This window comes from Pyrgilauda ruficollis, unplaced genomic scaffold, assembly GCF_017590135.1.
Source record: "Pyrgilauda ruficollis isolate IOZ18807 unplaced genomic scaffold, ASM1759013v1 scaffold23, whole genome shotgun sequence".
Lineage (NCBI taxonomy): Eukaryota > Metazoa > Chordata > Aves > Passeriformes > Passeridae > Pyrgilauda > Pyrgilauda ruficollis.
This window is the reverse complement of record NW_024522539.1, coordinates 16,443,013-16,468,421: the sequence shown is the minus strand read 5'-3', so window position 1 is coordinate 16,468,421 and position 25,409 is coordinate 16,443,013. Positions and strand designations below refer to the sequence as shown.

The 25,409-nt window shown below is 51.3% G+C and overlaps 1 protein-coding gene across 2 annotated transcripts in view; it reads left to right on the top strand.

The window, feature by feature from the left end:
• The window catches only part of TRIP4 (thyroid hormone receptor interactor 4), a 44,357-nt gene that overhangs the window by 5,506 nt on the left and 13,442 nt on the right, over positions 1-25,409 (top strand). Inside the window, exons 5-12 of one of the 2 annotated variants that reach the window (XR_005955252.1) lie at positions 497-626; positions 928-1,143; positions 1,465-1,591; positions 2,283-2,470; positions 3,434-3,558; positions 3,865-3,956; positions 17,926-18,028; positions 21,835-22,021. Coding sequence is in view for 1 of the 2 variants with exons in the window: in XM_041468733.1 (XP_041324667.1) it covers positions 497-626; positions 928-1,143; positions 1,465-1,591; positions 2,283-2,470; positions 3,434-3,558; positions 3,865-3,956; positions 17,926-18,028; positions 21,835-21,902 (1,049 nt within the window). In the remaining variant the exon portion in view is untranslated. Of the gene's footprint in view, positions 1-496; positions 627-927; positions 1,144-1,464; positions 1,592-2,282; positions 2,471-3,433; positions 3,559-3,864; positions 3,957-17,925; positions 18,029-21,834; positions 22,077-25,409 lie in introns of those variants that run through there. The other variant, XM_041468733.1, reaches the window with a different exon arrangement.

Genomic DNA, 25,409 nt, shown 5'->3' with positions numbered 1-25,409 from the left:
TGGCTGTCCTATCCCTGAAAGTCTTGCAGGCCAGGTTGGATGGGGCTTGGAGCACCCTGGGATAGTGGGAGGTGTCCTTGGTGTTGCACCATGGCAGGGAGTGGAATGAGATGAGCTTTAAGGTCCTTTTCAACCCAAACCATTCCATGATTCTGTGACCCGAGGCCCATGGTTGGTGATGGGAGGGATTTTGACTACCCAAATTGTTAGGGAAGGGTGAAGGAAAACAAAAGGCCAGGAGCTTCTCCTTAAACTTTACCCAGACTTTATCACTGTGATATTTAAGTGATTCCTCCTCTTTGGAGGAATGAGTCTTTGAAATGGGCTTGAGGGAAAATTGTGGCTTCAACCTCCCCGGAAAGATGCTGATCTTACTGCAAAGCTGTACTTTTACCTCCTGGCATGGCATTTAGTTTAGGGAGCATTTCTGCAGCCTGGCCCACCCAAATGGCTTTAACACACTGACTGCTGAGCTGTGTTTTGTTTTGTGCCTCAGGTGCCGAAAGTTCAGGGAATTTGGATGCCATAAGCAAAGGCTTGCTGCCTCAGCAGGAAGCAAGACTCAAGTCAGGCCTGGAGATGGCTGTGAAGCACAAAGACAAGCTGCTGGAATTTGATAGGACAAGGTAAGATACTAGGTGGGAGACTGTCATGAATAGTATAAATGACCTGGCAGGTGAGGTGCCTTTAGCAGAAACATTGGGAATTCCTTCTAAAACCCAGACTGCAGCAACTGACACCTTAACTATGGCATTTGAGTGGGACAGGAGTGAGTCTGTGGAATAGATCCCTTTTGGGTGTTCTTGCTTTTTGTCCCTGACAGTCCAGCTCTCCAGAGGGATGGGAAAGAGCAGGTTAGAGGGTGGGTTTGAGGCTCTGCTGTGGTCCCTGTGTGCTCATCTTCTCCTGTGGGGGTTGCTCTCTCAGCGTGCGTCGGACGCAGGTCATTGACGACGAGTCGGATTACTTTGCCACGGACTCCAACCAGTGGCTCTCCAAGCAGGAGAGGGAAGCGCTCCAGAAGAGGGAGCAGGAGCTGCGGGAGCTGCGCCACGCCTCTCGGCTGGCCAAGAAAATCACCATCGACTTTGCTGGCAGGCAGATCTTGGAGGAAGACAACAACATGGCTGAGTACCACAGCAAGTGAGTGAGGGCTGGCAGCGTGCCCGAGAGCAAGGAGGTGCAAATCCTTATGGAGAGTGGTCTGACACACCTGTTAAAGCTGCCTGGGAAAGAGGTGTTTAAGAAGGCCTGTCTCAACAGAGCCACTTGAGCTCAAATTCACACCAAGCTGAGTTTCTGCACTAGAGAGCAGTGACTGCTCAAACTGGAAATCAGACTGAGCAAGGAAGTAATTTAATGGGGGGAATGGGGCAAAAATGCTTTGAGTCAGAGTGTGTGGGGAGAAGGGAGATGTTCCCAGGGGAAGCAGGGAATGTTCATCCCTCTCCTTTGTGCTTGCAGACTGGATGAGACCATTGCAGCCATGAGCTGTGGCGCACTGAGCGAGCCAGCCAGGAGCCCTGGGGCAGAGATGACACCAAACTCTGGGGTTTTGGTGAATCCCCGTCTCCTCCAGCCTGCTCCTTTGGTCAGTGGGGCTTCCGTGGTTTATTCCAGAGTAGTGACTAATTCTGGGGAGTTGAGCTTGAGAATTGTCAGTTCCAGCATGTCTGTAGAAGGGGAACTTCTGGGGAAAAGATCACAGGATGGTTTGAGTTGAAGAGACTTTAAAGACAGTCTCATTCCATCCCCTGCCCATGGGCAGGGACACCCTTCACCAGACCAGGTTGCCCTGTCCAACCTGTCCAAGAACACTTTCAGAGATGGGGTGACTTCTCTAGACAACCTGTTTCAGCATCTCACGACTCTCACAGTAAAGAATTTCTCCCTAATATCCAATCTAACCCTGCCCTCTGCCAGTGGGAAGCCATTCCCCCTGTTTCCCCTTGTTTTTTATCCTCTCTTTCCTCCCGTGTCGCTCATTGGCCATCTCAGTTTGGGACAGAGAAGGTTTGACAATGCCCTGCTCCTGGTGGGTTCATTTACTGGAGTTTAGCATCCTGCCTCCTTTTCAGGCATGGAGAAGAATTTGTGAGAGTCGGCCTAAGGCTGTGTCACCCTTTCACCTCTGTTTTTTGAAGCCTTTTCTGCCAGATTCCCATTTTCCAAAGAGCATAAGGGTAATGAAAGAAAACTTCAGATAGGATTTGCACTTGATTTGCACACATTACTCCTGGAGAAGTGCTAACCTTTTTCTGTTTCTTTTGAACACTCTCAAGTGGGTGGACCAAACTGGTTTGCTCCCACAAAGGAAAACTGTTCGTTCCATGGAGGCTGGAAGTGAGTCTGGCTTGGAGCGGAACCGGCTGCGGATTCAGGACCGAGAGCTGCAGGAGATCTCAGATGATGGTTGGTGCCTCAGCCTGCACCAGCCTTGGGCTTCCTTGCTTGTGAGAGGAATCAAAAGGTGAAGGTATCTCTGGCAGCTCCTGCTCCACAGGGGAGGTGGGAAGTTGTGTTCCTCAGAGGATCTCTGTGGTCCCACTGGCCCTGTGCAATGACTGATACCTGGGATAGCTCCAGGTGTGGAAGCTGTGCTTCCTCTTCCAGTGGGTTGAGGAGCTGGAGAATATTTTTTTTTTTGGGGTAGTACCTAACCTGTAAGGGACAGGTTTCTTCACAGTGGGTGAAGTAGAGAGAGGCTGAGATTTCACTGCTATAGTAGGGGCGTTCCTGTGTGGACTTTGAAAAGCAAATAAGGTAATCACTTGAAGTATGTTCTTCTGGGTTTTTTTGTTCAGCATAAAGAAGGCAAGAGTGGCACCAGGCTTTGTTTAGAAGAAACCCAACCCTTGCCACTGCCTTTTTTCCCCTGGGCTGGGAATTGGGTTACAAAAAGGAGCTGCTACTGTTAATAGTGAGCAAAGAATCTTCTTTAGCTTTTTTTTCCTTCACCACATTTCTCATTTCAGAGACCAGAGCTTTTTCACTTCCCAAGTTAAAGATGCTGTAAATCTTAAATGTGTCAGGATTCTTCATCCAGGTGTTCTGGGCATGCTCCAGTGACTCTGTACAGCTGCAGAATTCCAGGATCTCCAGACAGCTGTTCCATACAGAGACCTAATCCCGTCTCCCTTGATTTTTCTGTTTGACTTTGGGAGCTTGTAATGGACTTCTGTGAGCAGATTGTCCTGTATATGTGTTCTGCTGGCTCTGCTGGGGATTGAGGTCCTCTAAAGCCCTGAGGACACGCTCTGCTTTATTTGTGACATTGTTTTTTGCCTATCTCAGCTTTTCTTTGTGGTCCTGACACATTGCTTGAGTTGGGATAATCAGGGCAAAGCTTAGCAGCAGGAATTGATGGTGTTTGAATGAAAATGTGGGTGGTTTCTGCTGAAGTTTTAGTCCTACCTTTTCCTCTGTTCTCTAGGGTGGAGGGCAGGACCTGGTACACATCTCATCGAGGGAGGTTATGGATTGCAGCTACTGCTAAAAGACCTTCCCCTCAGGAAATCTCAGAACTGGAGGCCACCTACAGAATGCTGCTCCGGAAAGGTGAACTCCTCTCCTTGGTTCTTGGAGTGATTTGGTACATTCAGCCACATAATGAGCAATGTCAGAAATCCCTCTCTGCTGAGTAGGGAATGCTATATATAAAATTAAATTTCCCAGCCCTAGTCCTTTATGAGGAAGATCCTGACCTGGAAAAGGTACCCAAAAAAGTGTTAAAACTGCTGTATGTGTTCTTGTGCCTCAAAAAGTAGAGGTGCCTGGAGGAGAGGGAATGGCACTTGGGGATTGGAGGACCCCAGCTGTGTGTGGGAATATGGGCTCCCTGAAGAGCTGTTTCTTTTGCTGCAGATGTGGAATTTCCAAGTGATTATCCCTCAGGATGCCTCCTGGGCTGTGTGGACGTGACTGATTGTTTATCACAAGAGCAATTTCAGGAGCAGGTGAGTACAGAAATGAACCTTTCCATGCTTGCATTAACCAGCAGGTTTTTAAAGCTGTGGAACTTGCCTCTGGAGAAGACATTGAGTGGAAATTTTAGATTGTGTTGAGAAGACACAGGTTACTGCAGGGATTTATGTGACAGAGGACATGAGGGTGCCTGGCAATTCAGGACAGCATGGAATCATGGACAACTCTGCCACAGTGGTGGTGCTGTGCCTTGGGACCTTGTCCCTGCCCTGTGGTGCCAGTGGCACTGAGTGCCCTGGTGTAGGAGAGAGTGGCTTGGCCTGTGCAGGGGCATCATGATCCAGGGCTGCTGGATCTGCCTGGTGCTTCTTACAGGAGCTGCAGGTCCCAGTGGCCTCACTGGTGATGTCACACTGGCCTAGCTGGTGAGTTTTGTGCCCTGTTTGGGGCACTGAGTGACCTGGAGATGGAGCCATTAAAGGTGAGCTCTTTCCCACCAGGGAGGATGGACAGGAGAGCCACAGGACTACCTGTAGTGAAGCAAGGCTGGAATCAGGAATCTCTTGAGAAATCTCTACCCATAAAAGTCCATGGGTGGTGATGATTTGTGTCCAGATATGCTGAGAGCATTGGTAGGTGCCTTGTGAGGCCACTCTTAGCTTGGGATCCTTACGAAAACCAGGAGAGGACTCTTTGTAACTGTTGCACCCATGGTTAGAAAGGGAAGGAAGGAGATCTGGACACTTCAGGCCAGTTAGCTTCACCTTGGTCTTTGGGAACCTTGTAGAGAGATTACTCTTGGAAGGCAGTTTTGGGCACATGGAGGAAGAGGACATTAGGAATAGCAAGTGTGGATTTACCTAAGAATAAACTCGTGCTTTACTAAACCAATAACCTTCTTGGATCCAATAGATAGTGTAGGAGAGTATCTATTAACCTGCTGGCCTGGAGTAGGCACAAATTCCAGAGGAGTCCAAACCAGTAGAAGTATTATTCCTCTTTGCAGTGGTTAACCACGTATAGAATACTTAGGTCACCATAAAATTGTTGCTAAGCTGGAGCAAATCCCATGGAGACCACAAGGGTGGTTAGGGGCTGGAGCCCTGTGAGAAGAGGCAGGAGACACAGAGATCTTGCACTTCCTGCAAGGAGATTGCTGGGAGACAGAGCTGGGCTCTGAGCTGACATAGATGGCAGGAGGGTCAAGTTGAAAGGGGAGGGTTCAATGTGGCTTAAGGAAACAAATGACCATAAGGATGACCCAGCAGTGGGGCAGGCATTGCCTAAGGGGTTGAACTGTCTTCACCTGGGAAAATTTTCAAGACTCCAGAGGACAAAGCTGTGGGCAGCCTCACCTGAATTCAGTGTTGACCCTGCTTCGGTGGAGAGGCTGGACTAGAGACCTTCTGGGACCTGAGTCTGATGCTGTGACTGACTCCATGCTCCCAAAATCTGGAGCAGGAGCTTTCCTAGGGGTGTGTTCTATGGACTTAGAAAACTTGCACTTAGCAGCAAGCACAGCACGGCTGTTCCTGATCCCATTTCATCTCTGCTCACTCCACTGCTCCTTGTGCTTGTGGTTTGGTCTGGTGGGAATCACTAAACCATGACCATCTTGTGAGGTGGAATAGATGGGTTCCTTGGGAAGGAATCCACCAGGATGATCTTCCTGTGAAAAGCTGCAGAGGCAGCAGGAGTTGGGGCTGTTTTTCAGGGAGTGCTCCTCTGGCTTTCCCAAACCCTGTGAGGTTTTTATCTGGGAGAGATACCTGGAAAGACAGAGAGTGTATTTCTGATGAGATTGTGTCTCTTAATCAGAGGAGAAAGGCAGAGAAGTTAGAGTATGAGCAGCAGAGGGAGCTTTGGGACTGGAATACCATGAAACCTACGGGAGTATTTGGCTTTGTATGGGAACAGGCCTTGGGAGAGAGAGAGGAAGGGGCACTGAGGCCATTGTAGGCATTTTCTTTTGTAGCATCCACTAATTTGCAGTTTTGGCTTCAGTGTAGGCTCCTGTCCAGCTCCTGCTGTTTGTAACAGTGGTGGAAAAATAGATCTTGGTCTCTTGCAAGTACTTTTCTGTTTGTCACAATCCCTCTTCTTCCTTTGTGGATGTGTTGTTCAGACATTGGTAGAATGGCTGTGACAGCATCTCTGATCTGGGAATTGTGCTGTAGGTAACCAGCTTGAGTCTTCCCAGGGAGGACTTTCACAATTAGCCACATTCTCTGGAAATCCCTCCCAGTTTGTGAGCGCTGCTTGGCCACAGAGGGACTGGAGGCAGAGCAGTGTATTCCAGGAGCACCATTATCCAACCTGTTAGTGACAGATTTCCCTTTCTCCTCAATGCTGTTGTATTTCTCTGGCTTTTGCTGCTTCTGTATTCCAAACTACTTAATCCCTAATTTCCTGCATTTTAATAGTGATTTTGTCTGTTGTATCCCAGGATTCCTTTAAGCAGCAGTAAATTCCCTCACTTGTGAGCTAAAATCCAGAGATGTGTGTCTTTCTGCAGTTGCTTTCGGAGGAAATGTCTGGTTTTTTTGGCTCTCAGGAGCAGCAAGTGCATCTGAAGGAAGCTGAGCTGAATTTAATTGCAATTGTCAGCAAGATGACAAAGTGTGCAGCACCAGCTCAGAAATCTGAGTTGGGTCTCGCCAGGAGTAAGAAATTCCTGTAGCTCACGTGGCTGTTTCAGCCCGGGTTCATCAGCAGTGTCAGCACTGTGATCCAGCCATTTCCCAGTGTGCAAAGATTTCTTGTAGCTCAGGCAGAAAGGCAAGGAACATGATGCTTTTTCACCACTTAGGGCATGCAGAAACATTGGGTATTTTCAAGGAATGTGTGAGCAGGCGAGGGGAGGTGATGCAGAGCAGAGACCTCTCGGGGATTGAGCTCTCGTGGAGCTTTTCCAGGCGCTGTGCTTTGACTCACACCTCTCCTCCTCACCACCTCCTGTTTGAGGCTCCTGCATGTTCCAGAAGAAATCATTTCACAAGTGCAGGGTGAGCCTCACTTGCAGGTTATACCAACCTCCCAAGGATGAAATAGTTCCTGGCTTGCTCATGGTGTTTTGATGGTGATCCAGTGTTTTTTGGCAGCCACGTAAGTTTGGTTTGACTCTTGTGACTATTTGTTCCCATAGGCAAGGGAGACTGTTCCTGGTGTTAGGTCTGTTTTTCTTCATCCTGGGGGTGTTCAGCCTGGAGAAGAGAAGGCTCTGAGGAGGCCTTAGAGTCCCTTCCAGTGTCTAAATGGGCTCCAGGAATGCTGGAGAGGGTCTTGGGACAAGGAGTGCCAAGACATGGGGAAATGGCTTCCCACTGCCGGAGGGCAGGGTTAGATGGGATATTTGGAAGGAATTGTTCCCTGACATGGTGGTGAGGCCCTGGCACAGGTTGCCCGGAGAAACTGTGGCTGCCCCATCCTTGGAAGTGTTCCAGGCCAGGTTGGACAGGTCTTGGAGCAACCTGGTCTAGTGGAGGGTGTCCCTGCCCATGGCAGGGAGAGGAATGAGATGAGCTTTAAGTCCTTTCCAATTTAACCCAATCTGTAATTCCATGGCTTCGTGGTCTGTCCCCACTGCAACTCTCCCATTACCTCTCGGCCCTTTCCCTGCTGTCACCCACTCCCTGTTTAGCACTGTCTGCAGATTTAATTTCTCTGCTGTTTGCATCCTCTCTCAAGTTGCTAATGAAGATGTTGTGGCACCCCGCTGGTATTTTTCTGTCATTATCCTCATTTAATTTTTTTTTTTTTTACACTTGTGCTCAAAAAACCAAAATTAAGCAACGCTGCCCCAGCAGAGTGAGACCCATTCCCTGCCAGAGCTCTTGCATTATGACCAGGGAGTGGTTATTTAACCACATTTTTGCTGCACATGTAAGCCTGGCCTTTCATCACCCCTGAGAGGGGGCGGTCCCTACCTTCCTCTGCCCTACCTGCAGCATTTGAGGCCCGACTGACGCTGTTGAGATGGTTTGCAGATCCTGAGGATGTGTGGGAAGTGATGATGGAACAGGATCTGTAGTGCTGGAGCTGGCAGGGAGCAGAGGAAGAGTAGAGATGTCCTTGGGATTGGGATCAGTTGCACGTCAGGTACCCTAATCCCAGTTATGCTGCCTATTGCATGAACTAGTTAAATCTGCTCCTCTGGGTCTCTTTCCCACATGAAAAATAAAGCAATTCTTCCAGTCAGAGGTTATTTACACCACATCTTGCTGCTCAGAGCTGTGATCTTTGGCTTGAAGCTGCTCTGGCAGCAGAAGTTGTGTTCAGGCAGGAGGGTCCAGCCAGGTGTCCAGCATCACTTGTTCTGTTTGCAGGGACCTGCAGCCTAAACTCAGCCCTGGTTGCCTGGTGCCTGGAGATCCCTCTGAAATCTCAGGATTTCCAGTTGAGCTTTGCACATCTCGCCCCTCCTCAGAGTACATTCTGGGCTCATTTCCTTCTCTTCCTGGCAGCAACCCAAAAATCCCTGCTCAAGACCAGAATGATTCCTTTGTTACACTTTTCAGCTAGAGGTGACCTGGAAACTTTTTTCCCCCTAGGAGATCCAAGTGTTCACTAAGGCTTTTCCTTGCTCCGGGGCTGACGTCACTGACACCTTGAGCAGAGCAAGGAGCTGCCCTTGTTTTCCTGCACGAGGTGTCGGTGACTTCAGCAGCTCCCACTTGGGATCTGTGGGACGGGGCAGGCAGGCCTTGGCACAGGACTAAAGCCAGCAGGGAAGTGTTTACATTGATGCCATTTCCATGTGCCCTGAAGTCCATGTTAATTTTGCTAATGGCTTTGATCTGAGACGATTTAACTGGAAAAAGAGTGTTTCCTGCTGCTGTTTTGGTGGTTGATAGGTGTGTTTGGCTTATTTTGAGCGCAGACACACGCCAATACCTGGATGGAGCTATTATACCAGGCTGAAATATTGGCTAATTATGTTTGATGGGAGTTAAGTGTTTATTTTCCATTTCTAGGTGATCACTTAGTGTCCTAAATCTGCTCAGGGAACATGTAGAAGCTATTTTTGTGCCACGAGATTGCAGCTATCATTTAAATAGGTTCCAGCTTTCCCACTCAGGAAATTTGGGTTTAAACTCTTGATCTCCTCTTCCCTCCCTGGTGAAAAAAGCAACAAGAAAAATGAACTCAGGTGCCCAGTATACAGAACTTGGTTTAGATACTCAGATAGGAGTGAAGAACGGTAGAGACTTTCTATATTTAGACTCCAGAAGGTGCCTGTTTAGATTATCTCCAAATAAAGGAACAATAGCCCTCTGGGAGTATTTTCCTAAGGAGTTAATGGGAGGGAGAAACACAAACATAGACATTGATGTGTACTTCTAAGAACAGTATAAATGCATAGAGACTTTTTATGAGGACCTGGTCCCTGAGGGAAAGGTTTCCTAGTGCAGGCTCTGAGTGAGACAAATGCCTGTTTGTGTGGTGCTGTGGCTGTCCTGGCCCCTTCCTTGCCTCCACCACTGGGATATTTGCCTTCTCATTCCTGAGGCACCTCTCCCAGTGAAGGATTTTTAGCTAGGTCAGATATCCTTCCTTCTGGAGCAGTCTAGGTGGTTGTTAATGATTGCAACCCACGAAAGGCCTTTGAACTTTACAGGGCCCTGCATTCTCCTGAGCTGAATTTGTCTTTTCTGCGTAGCCAGATGCCAGATCCAGCAGTGTCAGGCATTAGGCTGGCTCACAGGGTGATGCATCTCTTTAATTCAGGTTCTCACCCCACAAAATCCCCTGATTTGTGGTTCTGGGAGCAGAGCAGGAATGCAGCTGGTTTGGATTAGAGACGGTAAGAGATGGGGGAGTTTTTCCATATGGGAAGTGCTTTGGTTTTCATCAGAGGCTCTTCTGAGGCTCCAGCTGCCTTGCATAAGCCAGCAGGTTTGCTCAGGTCACTGCTCAGGCTGTTAAGATGAAGGAGAGATTGTCACTTGATGATGATTAATTTAGGAATGCATTAGCATGCCAAAGAAATCGAATGATAGAGGCCTGCTTGCCCTCTCCTCTGGTTTCCTAGACCCAAGGGAGAAAGCAAAGCCAAGGCTGAAGCATATGACTTAATTAATGATGACTGTGGACTTTGCCTCTGCTACCATTTCAGAAAACTACTCATGAGCTGGCAGGGCCTTTTCCCTCTCTCAGATGTGGTCACTGATACTTGCTGCCTGCTCGCTGTTTGGGTTTTATTTAATCCTGAAACTGAGGTTAGATAAAATTGAGCTGGAGCCCCAGATCAAGTGCCCCACTGCCTTCCTGTCCAGGCTGAGCCGTGACCACCCTTTCCATGGTGACCCCAAATGATGTGTCAGCTGCAGAATGCAACCCCCACAGTACATGCAGAGTGCCCAGGGACTCTGCTTGCTTAAGCTTTTGTTGGTGTGTCCCTGATTTCCTAACCCTGAACAGACTGGTTGCTCCAATGCATTTCCTGGTCCTGTGAGAGATCCCATCCCATTTGAGGGGTTGAATCAGTCCTGGGAGCAGGTGCTGGCATCATACCTCCTTGGGGAGCAGCAGCAAGGGTCAGCATGGGGAGAGGCAGCTGCCCAAGTGAGCCAGGGCAGGGCTGTGTTCCCAACGTTTGGGTTTTCCAGCTCGGTTGTGTGTCCCACCCCTGTGCTTCCCAGCTCTGATTGTGAAAGAACTTCGTGAAGCTGCTTGAAGTCTGACTGTATACAGCCAAGTGCAGCTCCATGAAGTACCCTGGTTCCCCTCAGCTCCTCCTCCCCGTTGCTTTTCCCTTCTCCTTGCTGATGGTGCCACGTTGGAGCTGAGCTTAGCCCTGCCCCTGCTGTCCCTTGGCACAGAGGGATGAAAACAGCCCTTTCAGCCTAGTACCTTCCCAAATACTATTCCAAGTCCACCCAGTTTCTCCTGAACTGGTCGTCAGGTGCTCTATAAATATCTCCAGCCTTTCCAGGGTTTACCATGGGCGGGTGTTGTCCTGGGCTGGGATGTGAGGGCAGGAGGGTGTTGGTGGCTGTAGGTCCTGCACTGCTGGTTCAGGGAGAGCTGGGGTGTGCAGCAGCTGCTGCTGGCACTGCTGAGTCCTCTGGAGCCCTGGCAGACTGCTCGGAGTGCACCAGCACAAGTCTGAATTTTAAATCTACATTTCAAAGTCCTGTTATTACTTACTATATTTTAATTGCTTCCCCTGCCCTTCAAATCAAAGTACAGCCTGTGGTGTAGGGACACCTCGATGGGAGCGGGGCTCTGGGCTGGAGGCGGAGAACACCCACCGGATGGATCTGCCCTGCCAGGGAAGGATCCCGCGGCCATCCCTGCCTGCTGGGCCTGGAGCTGTTGCATACCAGCCAGGCATGCGAGGGGCAGAGCAGCCGAGGGCTGCCAAGCATTGTGGTGGGAAGAAGGGGAAAGGAAGGCAGGCTCACAAAATTCCTTGTGCATCCTGGTGCAGGGAGCATGTGCCAGCACACGAGCTGCCAGCAGCAGCTGTAAGCGCTCAGGAACAGCAGGGAGGATGTTGACTGCAACAATGCATCAAGGCTGCGGTTTGTAGCCTCAATAGTCAGGCAGTTAACTTTTTTTCTCTTTTTTTTAACAAAGACATTTTGATTGCCAAATCCATAACCATTAGCAGCTGTGGTTTCGAGCTGTTCCTTCCTCACACGTTGCAGTCTAGACCTGACAGGCTTTCAAACAAAAGTTTGGCTGACGGCTTTTGTTTGGATTTCTTTGTGATCCTACTTTTTTTCCTTCTTTTCGTGTTCTCTTGATTTGAATTGAACATTGACTTGCATCCCTTTGCTAAGACAGCCTCTGTGGAGCAGCTCTGCTGCATCCCTGAGCCCTTCCATGGCCAAGGACAGCTTGTAGTGTTCTTTGGGTGTATGTTCTGGATGTTTCTGCCTCGAGCTAGAAAATTTGGCATTTCTAGAGACTTGGATCTGCTTTAGGGTTTCTCTTTAGGAAAATGTTACATTTCTCATGGGCCAAAGGCTGGTTGGCATATGACCTTAAATGATGGTGCTTGAGAACATGCTTGGAGTTGGAAGTGTGATGCAAGACTATGTCATGAGAGTGATCAAAACTCGGAGTGAAGCGCTTGGTGCTCTGCAAGCACTTTTCAGGGCTGGAGGGCTGAATCAGGAGGTGACACAGTGGAGGTAAACCTGGATCTGCTGTTTGCAGTTGAGTGTCACCTTTGGGTGAATGTGCCCTGAAGCACTCAGGGTGAAAGCTGTGTTGGGAAAATTGGCTGGATAATTCCCCAAAGGGAACGTCCTTGTAAAGAGATGACGGAGACCACTGCTGTCAGAACAAATGACAGGGAGCTGATGCTCCTGAACCACTCTCCTTGGAAAAGTGACAGGCCAAATGTGGCTTGGGCACAGTGGCACCCACATCCAATTAAGCATTATCACTCAGATTTGATGGCTTCATTTCTCTGGATCCATGTGTTCATGGTGCAGGCATTGCTGCAAGTGCCTTTATTTGGCTGCAGCACCCCATCGCTCCCAAAAAGCTGCCCATTTTCCCTCTTGCAAACCACTGAAGAAACATTTTCTAGCTGGATGGTGAGCAATTTCCCTCCGGAGAGGAGGAGAAAATGGCTGTTTAGTAGTTAATTACCTGTTACGTGTCTCTGACAGCGATGAAGCTTATGAGGCATGAAAGAAGAGTGGATCCGCCTCTCCCACAAATCACCAAGAAAACAGGGTGAAGGAAGTTGGGCTCCCAGGGGATCCCTTGCATCCCTTTTTGCACGTGGCCAAGGGGTGTCTCCAACACCCAGGACGAGCCCAGTGTGTGTTTCTGCCTGCTGGGGGGCGCTGATTTATTGCCTCTGCTGGATCCAGCAGCCCCGCTCTGTTGGAGGAGATGCTGCCTCCACCAGGATGATTTTTTCCCCTTTGAATGCATTTTATGGTGAACTCTCTTGCCAACACATGGGGTCTGCCTGCTTTTATTCTTTCCAGACAGCATTGCTTTCCAGTGCTGTCTCTTTTATTTCAAGGCTCTTGGAGAGCAGCAGGGAAATGAAGGCTGGAGCGGGTGTCCTGGCCCGGCACTGCCTGGCAGAGCGAGCCGTGTTTTCCCTGTTGTTCACTGAGGAGCCACGCCAGGAAAGTGATTCACTCCTTTCCATCATGAATCTTGCAGAGCATCTCAAGCACCTTCTCACTGCTGGTGCCCCCGGCAGCTGCAAGATGGAGAGAGTGGCAGTGAACCAGGGGAAGGACCACAGGTTCCAGCGTGCAATTCTCCGCCACGCTCCGGCTAACCGGGATGTGCACTCCCGTGGCAAGGAAAGCAGAGGAGAGCTCAGGCTGCATTGCAGGGCTCCACAGGCTGGCGTGTGTGAGACCAGGACTGTTCCCACCCCTTTGTGTCCCGAGGCCTTAATGAGAGCAAGAATGCTCCTGGAGGGTCGCTAGAGAAGCTGCCGGGTGCGCTGGGGCTTTGTGCTGTGCAGAGCTGCGGCTCCGTGCACGCGGTGCCTTTGTTCCTGCCTCGGATGCACCGGAGCAGAGCTCATCTCGTTAGTGATGGTTTGGCTTCCCCCCAGGACGTTTTCCTTCTGCTCTTTCCATTCCCCTGCCTTCGGGTCACGGCAGTTGGGTTTGAGCCAGTGCAGCTTATTGGGGAGGGGTGCAGCAATCGAGGGGTTTGGGATGTTTTTTTTCTTCTGTGGAGATGGAATCAGGTTGTGCAAAGGGTCCCAAATGCTGCATTGGTACCAGGAATGCTGGGTGAGCCTGCATGGCCCTAGCATCCTGCTGCAGGCTTTACCTAAATTGGGAAAGAAAAAAGTGTAACAGATTGGTGTGGGGGGGGAAAAATATAGCAGGATTTTTTTTTTCTCAGATGTCAGAGAAGGTGGGTTTGTGTCTCTGCTGGCTCCGAGCTGGCTCGTCCCCTCCTTTGCTCTTTTGCTGTGGGCTGTGGAGCGGGAGGCTGGCAGCCCTGCTGCTATTCCTGGTGGTGACAAGCTGGTGATGGGAGATGAGGGATGGTGAAAACAAAGTGTAGGGAACATTCATTAGCAATTATCCCTGCTTGCAGCTTGAGCTGGGTGGCTGTTGGGGACATCTGATAGCCACTTAATACATGTTCAAAGCGCTGGCTCTGGCGTGAGGGTGAGTCTGGTGGCTGGTTTTTGGAGGAGCCCAGCTCTCAGCTCCCTTTTCCAGCTTCCTTTAACCTCGAGCTCTTCCTGCAGGTGTTAAGCTGCCTTGAGATCTGCTTTTCTCTTCCCTCCCACCTAATCTCCTCACAGCTGGGGTCTTCCAGACCTGTTAGCAGCAAAGTGAAGCCCAGCTGGAGAGGTGGGACGAGCAGGGGGGCAGTGGTTGTGTGGAGGCTGTGTGTAGAGCGTGTCTGTGGGGTGTTGGTGTGAAGCAGTGGGAGGAGCAGCTCTTGGTGAGCCACATCAGCTGTTTGCAGCCCACAGAGCCCACTGGCCTCCCACCTGCCTTGCTGCCTGCTGACTACAAGGTGGCAGAAGGTCTGAAAGGAGGCTGAATCTTTTTTTTTCACACTGTAGTTGCATTGCATAACCTCTCCCTTTCAAGTTTCTCTGGTCATCTGCAGGATTGGAGAAGGGTAGGTTTGCTCCTTTTTGAGGGACCGTCTGGTCTCTGGACTGTGTTTGTTGTATCCACCTTCTAAATGCCAAGTTGCTTCTAGGTAGAGACAGTGTAAAGACTGGAGTACCAGCACCTATCTTATTAACACCCCCAATATGAGAGAGATGATTGCTGTTGAATTTAAGAGGGGACATCCCCCATCAGACTCCTGGCTGGGTTTGATTCTTGGTCTCTGGAAGAGAGGAAGCATGGTTTCCCTCTCAACTGACCTTTTATTTGAAAAACTGCTGTTGGAGATTATCTTTACTGGGGATCACAGAATCCCAGACTGGTTGGGGTTGGGAGTGACCATAAAATTAATCTCATTTTATTCCCTGAAACATGCCTCCCACTAGAGCTGGTTGTTCCAAGCCTTGTCCAACCTGAACAATATGACAGGATATGCTCTGTCCTCTCGCTCTGCTGCACCAGCTCTGGGTTTTGGGCTTTTATTCCAAGCTCAGGTTTACTGAAGTGATGATGGACTACCTGTGGGGTGGAGTAGTTGGGAATAAATTTTTTATTTGTCTCCTAAACTTCCTGTGTTACAGACAGTAGAGTAACTCCACTGACCTTTCACAACAGAAACAGTGAGAAATTAGGTTTTGGTACTTAAATTTGGGCAGCTTTGGACAATGTAACGGAGGCAGACCTGTTTGGTGTCTTGATGGCAGCATCTCTTCTGAGAGTGGAGCTTCCTGGATTTCTGTGGGATGAATGAATGGAATGTACTCATGGAAGAGACTGGGCGAAGAGGGGAGCTGGGCTGTTGGCTTGGCTCAGCATCTTGTGGGAGCTCAGCCTCATCTTCCTCGCCTGGGAGCATCCTGACTCTAGGCAGAGGAAAGGGTTATGTCTCTTTCCTGGCTCCAGCCCACAGGAATATTCTGGAGTTCTGTTCACCAGGATGAGATAAGAGATTTCTGGGGTAGGTACAATAGGAAACCTTAAATGCAGCGGCTGGATGAGGAGCTCCTTCCCTGCGTCATGGAAGTGAGATGCCAGAGGAAGCACCAAAGCTTTTTAAAATGAAGGACACAAAGGGGTTTGGCTCACAGATGGACGTGCGCCCTGGGAGCAAAGATGAAAGGCTGTGGTGTAGAAGCAGGAATTCAAGTCACAGTTGTGGCATCCACCTTGGCCTTGAGATCGGATTGAGTGGGAACTGTTGGAGCTGAAGGCTTGATCCAGGTTTTGACTGAAAGCTGTCAGTGGAGAAACCAACTGGCTGTTGCTTCACTGCTGATGCCTGTTTGGGAGATTTTCCCAGGATGGGGCTGTAAAAGGTGTGAGGGGGGACATGGTGGTGTCCAGGTCCGCCTGGGAGATGTGGCTGAGGGGATTTGGGAATCAGCTGTATTCCAGCAGCAGGACCTCTGCAGCACACCCGTCATGGCTGCCCCACCTGGCTGAAGGAGCCACGGGCTGAACTGCGTGTAGCGGAGCAGGAAGGATCACCTCTGCAGCCAGGTTTGGGTAGCCTTTGGTCCTCCAGGAAGAACCTTGGTCCTTTGGCTTGTCCTTAGGTCCTCCAGCCATGGAGGTGCCACCAGTCACCCAGGAGATGCCGAGAGCGACAAAGCAGTGCCAGCATTTCACACTCTCCAGGCGTTGACTGGGATATTCACTTTGGCTCTTCCTAACCTTCCAAGATCCTCCTTCCCTGCAGATGGGAAATGAAAATCCTTGGCATGGGCATCTAACAGTGGAAGCAAGTCAAGTAAGGTGACTCAGCCAAAAAAGAACAGAGAGGAAGAAACCTGTCCAAGCCTGGGTCGGTGCATCAGGGCATGGGCGCATGGCGCGGATCAGGGCTGCTCCTGCTCCCCAGCACGGAGCTGCATGGAGCAGCTGAGTGCTTGTACCTCTCTCTTACCCAGTGCACAGCTCTTACATGCTGTTGTAAAATGAGAGGGCTTGGAAGCACTTCCCCTGGTTGATCCAATCCCAGCGTTGGGCTTCTGTAAATCTCCCTGAACTGCTGGCAGTGCTGCCAAACCCTGCTGCAGTGTGGGGAGAGCAGGTCGCTCCCTGCTTCCCTCGCCGTGCCCAGCTGTTCCAGGGCAAATCCAAACTCATTTTGGCAGGTCGGTGAGAGCTTTTCAAACACTCGGCCTAGGAGTCATTTGTTAGTAACAAATGGGGGATTTGCCAGGACACGCAGCTCCATCTGGTCTGGCATCCTGTCCCCTCCAGCAGCCTTGACGGATCTGCTCGAGGAAGGCAGGGGAGCAGGAAAAAAAAGAAGGCATTTTTCCCATGGAAGGAAAACCACTTCCGCAGTCTGTTTGAGCAGGGTTTCCTGGGCTGGAGCATCCTCGTGGCATGTGCTGGCCTCAGTGCCTGTCAGCACCAGCTCTGCAGCTCATGGACAATCTGAGGTGAGAGCTAAGACATACATTTTTTATGACTGTTTTGCATTTCACCTCTGAATGCCAGAGAGGCTGAGCTGCAGCCAGCCAGGATCTTGGTGTGCTTCCTGCATGGAGTGGGTTTTTTCTCCTTTTTCTTCACATGGTTAATGAGAGAAACAATTTTAGAGGTCTTCTTCCAACCTAAATTCTTCTATAATTCTATAATCTGTTTATTCTCTTTTTATAAAATTCCCCCATGTCTTCAGTGTGTTAAAATCCTTCCACAATGACACTATGAATGGAGCCAGCCCTGAGCTGACCTCTCTGAGCCATCACCTTGGTATGTAGCAGGTGTGTTGCTCACGCTTTATATACAAGTGAATATCAAGGAATGTGTGTCCCACAGTGGGACAGCGCACTCTCCAAGTCTCAAATCCTTGTGTTTGGGATTGAGCTTTATGGGGAACATTTGGGGACGTATCTGTAGCTGGGACAGCTGGTGGTGGCCACCGTTCTGGTGGTCATTTCAGGCTGGGTTTGGCAGGTTGTTTTGGTTGTGGTGCTGGTGTGCTGTCCATGACCAGTTAGGGATTAGTGTGAATATTCACATTCCTGGTCATCGAAATCCAGGGATGCATCAGGCTGAAAATCTGTCCCTTGCTTGTCCCAGTGAACAGGTGGGCTGGTGATGGTAGGGCCCCAACCACCTCCCTCTCAACAGCCCATGGTTATGATCATCCTCAATCAAGTGTGAAGCCACAGGGGTAGCACAGGTTGGTGCTAAAGGGGGCTGAAAGGGGTTTGGGAACACCCAGGGTGAGCGGATCCAAAGAGACAACGAGGGGCTTGCAGAATAAGACCCAAACTTGGAATTGTTTGGGGTTTTTTTCATTAGAAGTTCTTGAAGTGGTTTGGTCTGAGCTGCTACAGCCTCCATATGACCCATGTCTTGGCTAAGATCCCTCTGTTCTTGCCCACTGAGCTCCTTCTGTGCCCATGCAGCCATCCTGACTCTGCTCTCTGTGTCTCTCCGTCCTTCACAGTATCCAGACCTGAGCCAGGAGTCCGGGTCTCCATTTGTCTTTATCTGCACTAATCCCCAGGAGATGGTTCTGAAGTTTCCCATCAAAGGAAAACACAAAATCTGTAAGTAGTAAAGTTTCCCCAGGTGCCCCCCCAGCCCTCGGAGCTGGTTCCCCTTGCCACCCCAGCTTGCTGTTGCCAGATGAGTTCCCAACTTTCACCGTCTGCTCTTTGATCTGGAGGTGTTTGTTTAATAGCTTGAATACATCTGTAATATTTTTTTGTCTTCAGTTCCCCTTTCCCCAGATGTTGCTTCCTTCCAAATACATGCTTCTTCCTGCCTCTGCAAACACTCTGGGAGTCAAAGAGCAGTCGTGTCGGTGGCCGATCTGCTGCCAGCACCAGCCTGGCTCAGGATAAGAGTCGGTGCAGCAATGCCCAGGCAGATCCAGGCCACCTCAGTGTCCTGTAGTCCCAAATCACGCTCTTTCCCCTGAGGGCAGCGAGGGCTTGAACAGCAAGAGCTGCAGGGCCAGATGGATGTTCCCCATCTGCAGGCCGGTGGGATGGGATGGGATGGGATGTCCTGGCAGAGCGCACGGGGAAGCGCCGCAGCATCTGTCCGCGCTCCGCTTGCCAGCGTCGTTAGTCCCTTTTACGAGCCACCAGCCCCTCCGCAGGCTGCCAGTTATTCCTGCCCGCTGCTATAAAAAGGATGGAGGAGGGAATGCGGCAGCTGGGGAGCCCGCAGTCAGCTCCGTCCTTATTAGCAGCCTCCCCACCACACAGCCCGGGGAAGGCACCGCACGCGCTTGCAGGGGATGTGAAAAATTAATTTGACGGGCTAAAAGCAGCAGAAGCAGGAAGAGTCTTGGCTGTTTATTCAGCAGAGCTGACAACTGGGTGATCTCCCTCCTTTCCACATGGATCCTTGGGCTAGTACCTGGGGCTCAGGAGTGTTGGGATTTCTCAGGACTGGTTAATAAGGGCTTTTTTGAAACACAGCAGAAGGTTATTTTTGTTGCCTTTGAGGGTCTTTTTCCCTCTCTGCTCAGGGAAGCACATTTCTGCCACAGCTGGATGTTGGGATGTCCTGCAAAACCATTTCATTTCTTCCTTGCCTTTTTCAGCAGCAACTGGGAGGTGTATTCAGCCAAAGCTGACCAGTGCTTGGACACCTGCAAGCACTCAAAAATCTCTCTTATGGTCCTCCCCCTAGATGGGTTATTCTGAGTGCCAGTGAGCAGGCAGGAGTTATTTAGGATGCAAATCTTGGCTGTGGCTTAGCCTTGTGGCCCTTGTGTGCTGGTGCAGCCACTGCATCCTTTTTTTCTCTTGTTTAACCTCTCCTTTGCTCTCTCCAGCTCTCATGCTCCTTCTCTCCCACCTCTGCCTCTGTCTGGCCGTGGGTGGGAGAGGGCAAAGCTGCTCTGTGGCTCCTGCGCGTCTGCCTTGCCGGGTGCAGGTGCTGCCAGTCCCCTCCCCATCTGTCACATCATCTCCTTTGTGTTGTGACACTTTCCTGCTTGGAGAAGGATCAGTCTAACAGCCTGGAAGGAAGCCGGCTGTGCTGGTGGCTGCCTGTGCTCCCACTTCTACTGCTGGCCCTGCCTTCCCTGCCCTCCATCCCAATAGGAGCTGTCACAGGAGCAGCACAGGGGGCTGTGGAGCTGTGTGTTCACCTCCCAGAAGGGACATGGTCCGTCTGGGTGATATTTATGACAGCCTAAGGAAGGAGCAGGGAAGCCTTTGACCTTTCATCGGCGCAAGGCACTGTTTTAATAGAAGCTGGCATTGCATCCCAGGCAGTCAGAAGCTTAATTCTCCCAGCTGGAAGCTGAGCAGAGGGAAGGTGCCAGCTCACATCCCCACTTGGGCTTGCTGGCTGCCCTGGTCTCCTTGAAACCTGGCTCAAACCATGACAAAATGCCAGTTTGTCCTGTTGGGAAGCCAAGCCAGAGCAGTTTTCCTTGCCAGATAACAGCATGGACCTCGCCACAGTGACATCCGGATGCTTCTCTGTTGCAAATTGTTTCTAGCAGCCTGGGGATGGGAAAAAAAAAACCCTAGCATGGTTCATTTTTTTCTGCCAGGGTCATTGTTTTTGTGGAAGGGATGGGCACAGTGTTGCATCTGGGGGCACAGCTCTCCCCAGATACGTCCCCCTGTAGTTTTAGTGCACAAGGACAAAGCTCGCTGGCCTTTCTCACGGGAGATTTCCTTGAATCCAGGCAAAGCTACCCTGAAGCATCAATCAGAAGCCTCCCTCCACCAGCCAGTGTCTGGAAGAGTGAAGAAAAGCAGAGGACATGGTGTGAGACAAGAGGCCTTGAATCATTGAGCAGAAAGAGCAAGGGACCCTGGGGCTTTGCCTTATTTTTAGCCTTTTCTGAAAGGTTACCTGTGTGGTGTGTGGTGTTTGCGAACTGGAAGAGCAGAGGAGCTTCCCAATGTTTTTGGGGTCCAGGAGAAGCAGGCAGGCACATGAAAATAACAGCCCTGGTGACAGTAGGTGGTGTTGGGGGACCAGAACGTGGAGAGAATGTGAACTTGCTGCCTTTCTCCTGCCAAAACCACCCCTAACATGGGGACACAGTGGTCTGACACACTGCCGGGCTCAGCCTGCTGGGGTGCCAATGGCTGGAAACAGCAATTGCAAGGAGGGGGCTCCTTCCCCATCCTTAGGTGGTGGGGGGAAGGTCTTGTCTGGGGTGGCTGAGGAGATGGAGGATCTCCCAGAACATCTTCCAATCCATGTTTCAGTTTGTGGATCTCTGGCATGGTGATCTGCAAACTGTCTTTGTTGAACTGGAATTGAGAAGTTTTCTTGGTTTGAAGAGACGGTGATGGTCACTGGCTGGTTAGGAGCTGTTTTCTCTGGAGAAGCACCTGCTTCTTATGGTACATGGGCATTTACCAGCAGATTTTGGAGCAGTGGCCGAAGTAGAACTTTGGAGCCTGGTGTATCTTGCCCTATCCCTGTTCCCAGCTGCAGAGACAGGGCAAGGCTGGCATTTAGAGGATGAGAAGATGAAGGGGAGCAGCAGGAAGGCAAGTTCTGGGGAGATATGGCATTAGAGGAGGTGTCCAGTATTGGCTGCTGGCAGAGCCTCTCTGGAAAGCTGGCTCTGGGAGCTGGGAGAGCGGGAGCATTCTTGCATTTTTACAGACAGGAAGAAGAGGATAAGGGCGCTCCTCTCAGGAAGCACATCACTATGCCTGGCTTCTGGCTTCTTCAGCAGCAGTTGTCCAAAATCCCATGTTCTGGTGTCCTGCTCCTCTCCCAGGTGGGAAAGCAGAGCTGGCAGTGTAGTCCCCAAGGGCTGTCAAGGACAAGGAGAAGGCAGTGTTTTCTCCAGGTCCCACTGGAGCTGCTGACTGAGGTTTTCCCTGGTGGCAAAGGCAGCAGATGGCCTTGGAGACCACCAACCTGGCACATAGCAACATGGAGCAGGTGTCCCCATCACACTGGGTACCCATTGCACCGTCATCCCAGGCTGAAGGTTTGTTGTCCCCAGTCCTGCCTTTTCCTGCACCATGGAGAAACATCCCTGGCACATTGCTGGATGGTTCCCCATCTCCTCGGAGCATCCTGCAGGCAGGCACAGGGATTGCTTTCCCCCCTGGTAGTGGCAGGCGAATGCTGGATGTTAATTCACTCCTCTCCTCACTGAATTTCCCCCTCTCTGGCATCTCTTGGCCGCGTCGGACGCGCTTGCCCCTGGCTCCCCGGTGTCGCGCCTGCAGAGGGAGGCCGCGGCGGCTGGAAACGCCTGGCTCCTCAAGCAGGATAATTGGATGTGACAGGAACACACTAACTAGGAGACCTCGCTGCCTCCAGCTCATTTGCATTGCAAATAGCATTTAAAAATAAAGAGTGATGAGGGTTTGTTGTGTTTTTTCTTTTTTCTTTAATCCCCTCTTTACAGGGAAGCTGGATGCAAAGATCCATCAGGGAGCAAAGAAGGGGTTAATGAAGCAGAAAGCTGTGGGGTGAGCGCCGGGGAGCAGCACTGGTTCCCATGAAGCACCCAACTGCCTCTGAAGGGAGCCAGGATGGTCTTCAGCTCTGGAAAGCAGGTGCAAGATGGATCCCTGATCTCAGATTATGTTTAGGTATTGCTTTCTCTCTTGTATTCCGAAAATATTAAAAGATATTTGTTTTCACCAAGACCTGACCCAACAGCCCTGTGCTTCCAGGGAGGTCCCATGCTGCAGGCAAGGGTGGGTGGGAGATGGAGCTTGGCATGGTGTGGTTCAGCTATCACTGGCACCCACAGGAGCAGCATGATGGGGCATGGGGAGCTCTCCAGCAGCAGGCAGCCCAGCTCCATCCTGGCTTTGGCAGGATCTCCCTCTCAAAAGGTGCCTTGAGGTGTTTTTTGCTCTGTGGGGTCAGACACATGGAGGAGAAGGGTGAGAAGCTGAGGGGATGAGGGGGATGGCTCCCAACAGCCAGAGAGCCATTGCCAAGTGGGCATGGGAGGTTTGTGGTTAGAGATGGGCTCTGTGCCTGCTCACAGGTGCTCTTCCAGCCCTTTGGAATCACTGCTGAGTGCCCAACCTTATATCCTTCTGCTGATTTGTACCAAAGCAGCAGCCTTTCCCCAAGACCTGGCCTCCAGCAGCTGTGTGTAGAACACCTTTGGAATAAGCTGAATTTTGTCTTTTTCTCTACTCCCTGTCACTGAGCCTTTCCCCACAGTACCATGTCCATGCTCATCATGTGCTGGTGTGTACTGGGCTGTGATCCCTTCATGTGGTGCTCCAGGCTCTGCCTTGCCCCAGTCTAAGAGCTCCTCCTCATTACCCTGAGCCCACCCTGCTCTGGCAGGGACAGAGTGATCCCCCCGGCACTCCCAGCATCCCTTTTCCTCCTCTTTCCCAGGAATGCGTTGGGAGCTGCCAGCTCAACTGCTTGGCACAGTCCCTGGGTGGAGGTTGTCCCAGCCCTCTGCCCTATGGGTGAGGAGGAGGAGGGTGCAAAACTTTTGTGCTGCAGCACTGGAAATCATCCCATGCCATTTGCCCTGGGAGTTGTCTTCTGGCTCCCTTCGCTGCCTGTGGGATCTCTGAGGTGCTGGAAATGATGGGGCTGGATCCAACGCCCACCCACGTTATCCCTCAGTGGGAAAACCCTCGCAGGTGTTTCAGCTCTGAGCTGCCTGCGATTGGCACAGAGGTTATGGTATGGGAGCTGTTCTTCAATGTGGCCAAGGGTGATGGGATTCTCCTGCTTCTTTCCTCCTCTGGCTGCATCCCCCCATCTGCTCTGTCCCTTGTGTCCCACCACTGTGGTCCAGTCAGCTGTGCTGGGATTCCTGGAGGCTTCCCTGCACTCTTCTTACATGGACATCCTTCTGTCCTGCTGGATGTCCCTTGAGAATGATGGAAAATATCTGTGGTGCCAACAGTAGCAGAGCTGGAGAGGGATGGGGGGCTTGGGGAGTCATCCCGGAGTCCCAGTGCCTTGGGAAGAAGGAGGCAGGAGAGACCTTCCTTGTGGGCTGTGTGGGAGAGGCGGGACACAGGGATGGAAGGTGCCAGGCTGGCTCCAGGTGGTGCAGCCCCAGCTCCTGCTGTCATCCCAGGAGTGCAGCACCATCAGACAAGACCGTGACAGAGGGGGATCTTGTTCCAACTCCATGATCCCACAAAATCCCACCTTCCCATCACATCTAGTGCCTGTTAAAATCCCTCTCTCAAGATACTGCTTCCCCAGATGGGTCACCCATCCCATGCCTGAGCCAGGCTTTAATAAGAGCCCATGATTTGGCTCCATATTAAAGCAGATCCATCTCCTGCATCCATCTCTGACAGTGGCTGCTGCCTTGTCACCTCCGTGTCTTTTGTCACTCACAGCTCACGTCTACCTGGTGCCTGCAGGTTTCATCCCTAAGGGTTCCACGTCCACTCTCATCTGTAGGATCCTGTGGGATCTCCGGCAGCTGCAGGCAGGCTGGATCACAGGCCCCGCTTGTGGCTGTGGCAAAACATCATTGGAGCAATGCTGAGATCGTTCCCAATGGAACTGCCTTGCCTGGCAGGGGTTTTATTTTCCTCCTGTATTAGTGGCATCACAATTTTGCCAGGAAAGATGCACTGATCCATCCCTGGTTCGTCCTGTGTTCCTGTCTGACGCTGGTTTTTCCACCCTTGGAAGCACCATTCCTGGTCTGGGTTTTGCTGAACATCAACACCAAATGCCCATAAAACCTTTTACCCAATCCTTGAAAGTACTTCAGTAAAAACTGACCTGGTTTTATTAATGCAGGTTGTCTTGGAGCCTGCTGACATTGGCTCTGTGCTCTGCAAGAACAGCTTCTCCTCATCAGGATAAGGAAAGATTTCTTCTCTTTCTCTCTTTTGGGCTTTAAGAATTCTCATGCCTCTTTTCCTGTTGATTTAAACATCTCCTGGCTCCCTCCCACTTTCCCCAGCCCCAAAAGCTGGTGAGACACCCAAACCTCTGGCCTTCTTGGCATCACCTCCTTTGCCAGAGATTTGGGTCTTGTGTTCTTGTTTAGGGCAAAAAGCATCAGAAGAAATTGGCATCTCCTTTGGTGCTCTCCTGAAACCACACTGGATGGTGGCACACTCAAGGAATGGTGGCACCTCTTTGGGCTGGAATACTTACAGCATCCCCTGGCTGGGTGGATGGAGTTGGTGCTGCTCTCCCTCTGCAGGACCTGCAGATTTGTGTGTGTTCCTGCTGCATGCTCAGCCCTGACAGATGCCAGCTGGGATCCTGCATCCCACCTCCCATTGGCACAGCTTGCCGCACTGGTTCACCTTCCTGGTTTTGGGTGTCATGGAGACAGGACTGGGACATCCACTGAGCTGAACCGAAATTTCCTCACCAAACAGTAGGGCTGATGCTGAGGCTTTGGGAAAAGGAGCAGAGGTTTTGGGTTGTCTGGGTGCTAGGGTTGAGATGAGCTGGAATTTCCACCCTGGTCAGCAGGGCCGGTGCTGAGGCTGTAGGTGGGAAGTTTAGGGGACATGTCACCTCCAGGGCATGAGAACGGCTGGGGACCCAGGTGCTCTTTCCATCCAGAAGAGTGTTTGGAAAGGAAAAGTGTCAGCGTGGGGCACGATGTGGTGGATTTTGAGGTAGGTGTGGGCGCCCGGGGTGCTGATGACTCCCTCCCCTTGCCTTTCTCTGCTGGCTCTGGGAGCTAAAAGCGTGGCCTTGGAGGGAGCGCACCGGGCTGAGGTCTCACAAGACACCACTCAGAGGGTGGAACATCCCTGAAAGATTCCCCCCTCCATTTCCGAGGAGGCACTACGGCGGCTCCGGCTCCTCAGGCAGGGAACGCTCCGCTCCGGGCTTTGTCTGTCTCCAGCTCCCGATTCTTCGGGCGGAGTATCCGCTCCGTGTTTTCCCGCCGCCCGGGGACGCCGCTCCACGTTCCGCCCTCCGCGTTTTGCGCCGCGTCCGCCCCGCCCCGCCCGGCGGACCCGGCGCGGCCTGCGCGGCGCGGCCTCAGCGCGTGGCGGCCCC